Consider the following 8,658-nt stretch of genomic DNA (forward strand, 5'->3'; position numbering starts at 1 on the left):
TTCTGCTCAGTCATGTTCTTCTAGGCATAGTACCTCCCCTCGAGGGCACCCCCCAGGCTGGCCAGAGCTTCCCAAAAAGCTTTTCTATGGCACAGCAATAGCCTGGCTACAGTGGGAGGATGCTCAGGCTTGTTCAAATGTGAGGACTCGGTGCCTAGGATTCATCAATATAGTGCAGATTGGGGGGCAGCTGGGTAGCTCAGTGGAATGAGAGTCAGGCCTAGAGATGGGAGGTCCTGGGTTCAAATCTGGCCTCAGCCACTTCTCAGCTGTGTGACCCTGGGCAAGTCACTTGACCCCCATTGCCTACCCTTACCACTCTTCTGCCTTTGAGCCAATACACAGTATTGACTCCAAGACAGAAGGTAAGGGTTTAAAAAAAAAATACACAAAAAAAAAACATAGTGCAGATTGTCAGTACGAAGTCACTTGATCTGTTTCTTCAACTGGAAAATCAGATTCATGATGGCATCTACCTCCCCAGTAGTTGTGAGGATCAAATGAAATATTTCTATTTGCCAAGCACAATGCTTGGTACCTCATAGGTGCTTTGTGTTGACTATTGTTCTTGTTATGAAAGGATGTGTCTAGATCCTCTTGCATTTTTTAGTCACAGATTTGCATAGGTTCACAGGGCTAAGTGAGGAACAGAACAAAATCTTGAGCAGAGCTCTTGGCTCCAACTTCAGTTCCACTCTCTGCAGTGTTTGTAGTGGGGACTCTTGCTGTGCCTTAGGTTTTTGTGTTTTTGTTTCCAGGATAGTTAGAGTACTCGTTTCACAGTGCCAGATTTGTTGTTTATAACTGCATACATCTCATATAAATGAAGGTATGCTATGCTAGGTAGCTATGCCTAACGGGTATACCTGATCATATTTTGATTCACATTTCCAAAGGAACATAGTTTTAGGAGAAGGGTCACTTAGTTTATCCTTTTAAAATTCAGCTTCATGTTTTGTGATTTCTTTTTTTTTTTCTTTCCTCTGACAGATTTATCAAAGAATTCCAAACTCGGACCCATCTTCCAGCAAGACAAAGCAGATTATCTCCTCTGTCCGGAAACAGAATTTTCCCAGTTGTCAGCTAGTCTCACGGAACCACTATTCTCCCATTTACCTCTCCTGTGCCATGCTTTTGGTTGCATTAAGCTGGCAATATCTTAGCACCATGTCCCAGGCCACAGAAGACTATGTTCAGACTGGAGAACACTGATTCAGAAGTCAATCCAAGTTCAATATTCAATGGAATATTTTTAAAGTTTCTTTTATCCTTTTTAAAACTCTACCATGGCATAAATCCTCAGAAACTGAAATGCTATTGAGAAGAGTGTAAAATAAAAAGAGGATGACCCGATCTCTTATTCTACTTAGCTGGCAGGATTTCTACAACAAATGATTACACACGACTGCCAGAGATTTGTTTTCATAGGAATCCTTCCTTATAGGATCATAATGAAATATATTTAACTGGAAGTGACCCTAGTGCTTGGAATTTTGGACATTTAGTCTAGTAAAAGATTCCTATGTTGTGTCTCTGTGTGCATGTGTGCATACATGCATTTGTTTCTCTATTTGTTTTCTGGATGTATAGTAGACTTTTTTTCTCATCAGTCTCTTTGCTGAACATAGAATGAATGTCACTGTTTATTAAGAATAAGAACTCTTCATTGCATGAGTTTCCGAGGTTAATCTGTGAGTCTTCCTGATTTTTTTTTTTTGATGGAATTTTGTTTCAAAAGAAAAATAACTGGCTAATTCCTATATATTACCCTGACCCCATTTTAGGAGGTGAAGGAAAACCTGCTTGCCTCTAATAAAGGCTAAAATTTGTAAATGTTTCTACAATAAATATTTTTAATATTCTGTGATTTTGTGAAAAGTAAAAATTAAAGATTAGGATCTTGCAATGGCACTTAAAATTTTAGACTTTCACAACAAAATTGAGATTCAGGAATGAAATTGTAATGTACCTTATTTTTGTTTTCTCAGAGCCAGCCAGGCACTAAAGAATAGAATATACTGATTATAAAAATCTTTATACTCCTTGTGATCTGAGGATGCCTGTAGAGCAGTACTATTTTGACAAAGGGCTTTTTCTTTTCTAGCTCATTTGACAGATGAAGAAATTGAGTCAAATGTGTTAAGTGACTTGCCAAGGGTCACAAAGCTAGGAAGTGTTTAACAGCTTTCAAGGATCCAGAGTTGTTATACACACTTGGACAGCATCTGGAACGTCAGACCAAGCATAAAGAATAGGAAACACCTGTGATTTCCCCATGAAATCACTAATGGTTCTGCCCTCTGGAGCCAAAAAAAAACCTTTCTAAGAATCATTTATGTAATGCTTCAATGTTTGTGAAATACTTTATATTTGATTCTCACTGTGAGATAGATGCTGTTATCTCGCATCTTAAAAATGAGAAAATGGAGGCTGAGAAGGTAAAGGGATTCGGAGAGCTAGTAAACGTCTGAGGCAGAATTTGAATTTGGGTCTTTCTGACTCCAGGTCTAATGCCAACCACAGAAATGCCTGGCTGTTTGCATGTAACCATATGAAAACATGAAATATCTAATTTGTTCATTGTACTACAATGACTGACCAAGCAAGGGTAAGCCATGCCTCACAGAAGAGCTAGTAAAAATCTGATGCTCTTGGGGGCAGCTGGGTGGCCCTGTGGATTGAGAGTTCAAATGTGATCTCAGATACCTCCTAGCTGTGTGACCCTGGGCAAGTCACTTAACCCCCCCACTGCCTAGCCCTTACCACTCCCTGCTGTGGAACCAATCCAATACACAGTATTAATTCTAAATCAAAGATAAGGGTTTAAAAAGAAAAATCTAATCTCACCATCCTTCACAAAGAACAATTTCCATCTTTTCTATGTGCCCTTCTACTCTAACATTTTTTCCTTCAGTTTCTCACACTACATCTTGACATTTTAGAAGTATAGGACGGCAGGCAGCTAGGCAGCACAGTGATTAAAAGCTCCAGCCCAGAATCAGGAAGACATCTTTCTGAGTTTGAATCTGACCTCAGACACTAGCTGTAGAACCCCAGGCAAGTCACCTAAGCCCATTTGCCTCGCTTTCCCCATCTGCAAAGTAAGCCGGAGAAGGAAATAACGAACCAAAACCCACAAGAGATCAGGGAGAGTTGGACAGAGCCGAGGTGGCAGTAGACCCATACGTGACTGCTTGCTAGTTTCATCTGTCTGTAGGGGAAGGTGGTAAACTTTAGTTCTTGGCAAAATAATCTGTCACGTAAATGGAAAGAACAGTAAAGCAAAGAGTTAAAAGATCTCCCTCCTGCTCCCCTGTCAGATTTGGTAGAGAACAGACAATGGTGCTGTTTTTCTTGCTGTGTCTTCATGAAGCCACCAAGCAGCTCCCCAGTGCCAGTTTTAGGTCCTGTGGGGCCTTGGGCAAGTCACTTAACTTTGGCATCTGCTTCCTCAGCTGAAACATGAGCAGGTCACATTCTAGAGCATTCTCACTAGATTTCTAACCCTACACATAGCACCAGGAACTTGTGGTTCATGAGGATTTGCAGGAACAAATTATCCCATAAGGGTAAAGACTAAGGATATAAAAGCATTATTCTGGGAGTAGGTACCTAGGTAAGGTGATGTTTCAAAACAAAACACTGCGCTATTTTGTTTAAAAGCAGAATTCTGAGAGGAATACTTGGGTTTCAGATTCCATTAACCTTTAGTCAAGCTAAGTAACCTTTAATAGAAAGGGACTATGTTTCACTTAAGTTTGGGGAGAAACTTCCCATTCCAACAGGAAAAAAAAGGGGGTGCCAGTGGATGTACACAGACCCATCTGATTCCTACCAGATCTCCCTTCACAAAGCTTTAATACCTCAAAACAAATTCTGGGACAGCATAACCCCAAAAAAGGCAAGGGGAAGCAATTTTTCAGCCCACAACTTAGAAGGCCAGCAGGAGGGATCTAGTAGACTCCAAGGAAACAACGTGGGCACAACTGCAGCTGCAGCCAAAGCTTCCGGAATTCTCAGAGATGATGGGGGTTGGGGGGAGGGGGTTGAGACAAGGGCTCAGGAGAGCACAGGGGTCCCTTTGCTGGGTCTGGCTGCAAACTCACATGGCCCATAGGCAGAACCGGGTCAGCCCCGTGGTGCAGGGGCTCCTGCTCACAGTTCCAAGGGGTGACAAGAGCACAGACACAGAATATTAACACCTCTCCTTACATCATACCATCTTAGAAGACCTGAAAGCAGAGATCCCCAGAGCAGGGTCTGAAAGTGGCTGCACAAAGAACCTGAAGATTGGAACAGTGCACCTTTCATCATAATAGCAAAACTCAACCTTAACAGTTTTTTAAACTAGAAGAGAAGAAAAAAGGCATGAAAAATATGAAAACAGCAAATAAAAGAACCTCAATATAAAGTTATTTTGATGACAGGGTAGGGTCAAACTCATAAGAACTAATATTTCTGATTCCAAAGTCAACATTTATGCTTCCAAAACCTATGAGAAAAATATTAATTGCTCAAGTCTAAAAAGAATAAATGGAAGAACTCAAAAAGGATTTCAAAAAACAAGAGCAGAATTGACCAAATGGGAAAGGATATACAAAAATGCATTAAAGAGAAAAACTTACTCAAAGACAAAAAGGGCTCTCTGGTACAAAAATTCACTTCGGAAAAGAACTCTTTACAAAGTAGAATTGGCAAATGGAAAATTGGCAAATGGAAAAAGGGGTACACAAAAGCTTAAGAAAATCTAAAACTTAAAACTGGGCAAATGGAAACTCCTAATTTCATGAGACATCAAGAAACAATCAAACCACGTCAATGAATGAAAAAATAGAATGTGAAATATCTCATGGGTAAAACAACTGACCTGGAATAAATCCAGGAGCGAAAAATCCAAGAATTATTGGATTACCTAAAAGCCATGACCCAAAAAAAAAAAAAAAAAAAAAGAGTTTACACATCATCTTTCAAGAAATCAAGGAAAACTGCCCTGATATTCTAGAACCAGAGGAAAAAATGGAAACTGAAAGAGGTCCCAAAAAGTTAACTCATTATAGGCAAATTAAAAAACTCCCAGGTCAAGGAGAATATATTGCTAGCATGATCCTTCAAGGGGGAAAATGATTATTCATGAAATAGAGGACTTTCAAACATTTCTGACAAAAAGCCCAGAGCCGAATGGAAATTGACTCTCAAATATAAGATGCAAAGAGAATCATAAAAAGGTAAACAAAAAAGAAATCAAAAGACATTCGATAAAGTTAAACTGTGTACACCCCTACATAGGGAAATTATTTTGTAACAAAACACTAAATAATTTTATCATTTGATCAGTTAGGAGAATACAGCTGGAAGTTGAGGATGAGTTAAATATGGTGATACAAAAAATAAAATTAGATTAAGACATGAAAAAAATGGATTTGGAGGAATGGAATGGGCTAAATTACTGCACATAAAGGAGGGATGAAAGAGCTTTCATGGTGGAAAGGAAGATGGGGGAGTAGGGAGGGAATTTTATGAATCTTAATCTCATCCAAATTGGCTCACGGAAGGAAGAACATGCATAATCAAGTAGGGATAGAAAACTATCTTACCTTGTAGGAAAGTTGGAGTGGAAGGGGATGAGAAGGGGGGGTGGGGCTTATAGAAAAGAGGGTAAATTGGGGGAGATACATGTTGAGTAATACTGTTAAAGAAGTTTTCTTAATCTCTCCCCCTGTCCCTTTAAGAGACAGAGGAGCAGAAACATTTCTCAGTAAGAGTCAGTTAACTGACAGCCTCTGTGAAAGGGAGCTGGAGGTTCTGTTACCTAGGAGACAGAGGAGATAAATAAAAGTGTTGGCTGGCAGGAGTCTGTCTCTGTGTCTCAGAGACTGGCAGTTGGAGTTTTCTGATAGAAGAAGGAAAGAAAACGGATTGAAGGGAGTTGGAGTTTGATTAATGCTTATTAATTAGCTTAGGTAGTTAGATAGCAAATAAATTCTTAGGTAGTCAGTGTAGGTAGATAGGTCGGGCCTGGCCCAGCAGAAGAAACTGCCTTCAAAGGCAGATAGATTTAGGGTTTTTTAGAAATGTTAGGATTGGGATTTTAGGTAGTTATAAGATTACTCTCACCCTCCTATCTCCTGTATGAACTTTCCTTGAAATGAACTAATTGTGTTGTGTCTTATCAAACTACTCTCCTGACCTTTATTCAAACTCCTACCAAAATTTTTAGCCCTTCGCAAGACCCAGTAATCAAAATGTTGCAAAATTGTTTACAAGTCTCTCTAATAAAGGCCTCCTTTCTCAAATACAGAGAAATGAATTGACTATAAGAATACAAGTCATTCCCCAATTGATAAATGGTCAAAGGACTGAACAGGTGGCTCTCAAATTAAAGCTCTCATTAGTCATGCAAAAAATGTTCTAACTCATTATTTAGAGAAATGCAAATTAAAACACTTCTGGGGTACCCACCCCAAACCTGTTAGATTGGCTATCATGACAGAAAAGGAAAATGACATAACTTGAAGAGGATATTGGAAAGCTGGGGAACTGAATGAATTGTTGGGGAAAGCTGTGAACTGACTTATTGAGAAGATCAATTTGGACCCATGGCCAAAGGGTTATAAAATAATATATACCCTTTGGCTCAGTAATACCATTACTAGATTTGTGTCCCAAAGAAACAAAAAAATAAAAAGGAGAAGGACAAATATGTACAAAAATATTTAAGGCAGCTCTTTTGGACAATATTGAGGACTATATGGAACAAATGATGGCTTCTATAAAAATCTTTGCAAAGTGTTTAAAAAGAAGAAAATGAAAAACAAGAAAACTCCAGCATAAGAGAGACATTTCTCCATACCTCCTCCTCATCAAAGTCTTTATCCCACTCTGACTGTTCCTCCCACTACTCCATGGGACCCTCCCCCAGTCACTGCTGCTGACTCAAACCCTCAAACAGGGAACCTAGAGGCAGAAACAGAAAATGATGCAGTCCAAAGCTTATTCCCTCTAAGGGAAGTACCTACCTTCAATAAAGATGTGAACGTGGTGTCTATAATACACTACACACCCTTCAATCCTCAAGATTTAGCTAGATTCAATGAAAATGTGCCTACTTTTGAGAAAGAACCAATCTTAATTGTAAAAAAATTAGAGAATATATTCCGAACTTATGACCCCAGTTGGTAGGATGTTGAAAATATATTAGATGAGTTATGACAACCGGTGAAAAAGATAGAATCATTTCTCTGGCCAATCACAAAAATGGTAAGGAAGGACCTAAATGGCCCCTCCAGGATCTGAACTGGAATTACAATTCTGTCCCAGACCACAACAAATTATGCAATGGCAGAGATGCATTATTGTCAGCCATAAAAGCTTGTGCTGATACACTTGACAGCTGGTCAAAATTCGAGGAAACCAAACAATATGCTGTTATCAAAAAGTAGGTAATCTGAGTGGGTCTCAAAGGCAATTTGGGTATGAGGAAAGATAATGGGGGTATAGGTGATTATAAGGTGATTGGGGAAGGAATGAAGGCAGAGGTCAGCAACCTTTTTGGCCGTGAGAGCCATAAACGCCACATTTTTTAAAGTGTAATTTCGTGAGAGCCATACAGTGCTCACAGTGCACCTCCTGTAACAGCGCCTGAAAAAAAATTGACTTTATGGCTCCTGCAGAAAGAGCCATACATTGCTGACCCCTGAATGAAGGTAAGGGAAGGAATATAGTAGATAAGGGAAATGGGGTATGAAGGAAAGGGCAGCTCAAACAGGTTTATTCACAGGAGGCTAGAGACTGAGGATATTGGGAAATAGGCTGGATCCTTCAAGGCAGGAACGGTATCTCTATGGACACAAAGGAGTTGGGCCAGTCAGAAGTGTTTAAATCTGTGTTGAGGGCTTTCTCTTGTCAGTTTCTCAAGTCCCTTGAGGGAGGAGTTGAAAGGCTCCTCCCTGTCAGTGAAACTTTTAGTAGGAGGAAGTCTCAGGTAAGGACTTCCTCCCAAGATGAATGCAGCTCCCTCAAGGAAATAAAGAAGTAATTCCTTCCCTCTTCAACCCTTGCCTAAATTTTCAATACAATGATTCACCAGAGGCTTTGAATTAGTAACAACGGGGTTTATTAATCTCAGATTAATCAGAGGGAAAAAGGTTCAGGGTTTTCTAACTGCTGCTAGGGAGAGGGGTGATGGTGAGGGATGGGTCACAGAGAGGTTTAGACTGAGAGCCTGCTCTCCCAGTCAGGAAGATTTGACTGCCTTTTAAGTAAAGACCTCATCAAATCACTAAAACTAGGGGTAACTTATTTGAGGATACTCTATTTGTCTATAGAAACTAAACCCACAATGTCCAATCACCAAGCCCTGCCTTCCACCCAGGGCCCAAAGGAAATTCAGGGGAAGGGGAGGGATGTAGATGGAGAGATCAGGGAGAGGTCCAGAGAAATGAGATAGGTCTAAATTTCCCCAAGACAAAAAAAGCACAGGCCAAGGCCAAAGCAATTAGGCCAGAGCCAACAGACTAAGCCAAAGCAAAAGCCTCCAGCCACAGTGAAAGCCAGAAGGCAAAAGCCTTGTCAGATGGAACTTCACCTCTATTTATAGCTTCAAGTTCCAATTGACTTTCTGAAGATTCTAAGACTTCTGACTTTTTGCGACCATTAGAA

At 40.0% G+C, this 8,658-nt stretch overlaps 1 protein-coding gene across 2 annotated transcripts in view; it reads left to right on the top strand.

Moving 5' to 3' along the window:
- Nucleotides 1–1,867, top strand: part of FDFT1 (farnesyl-diphosphate farnesyltransferase 1) — a 40,777-nt gene extending 38,910 nt beyond the window's left edge. For both annotated transcript variants that reach the window (XM_044663593.1, XM_044663592.1), the window contains one exon: nt 991–1,867. In XM_044663593.1, the coding sequence (XP_044519528.1) occupies nt 991–1,212 (222 nt within the window). In that variant the 3' untranslated portion in view covers nt 1,213–1,867. The remainder of the gene's footprint in view (nt 1–990) is intronic.
- Nucleotides 1,868–8,658: the final 6,791 nt, after the last annotated feature.

This window comes from Gracilinanus agilis, chromosome 2 (genome assembly GCF_016433145.1).
Source record: "Gracilinanus agilis isolate LMUSP501 chromosome 2, AgileGrace, whole genome shotgun sequence".
Lineage (NCBI taxonomy): Eukaryota > Metazoa > Chordata > Mammalia > Didelphimorphia > Didelphidae > Gracilinanus > Gracilinanus agilis.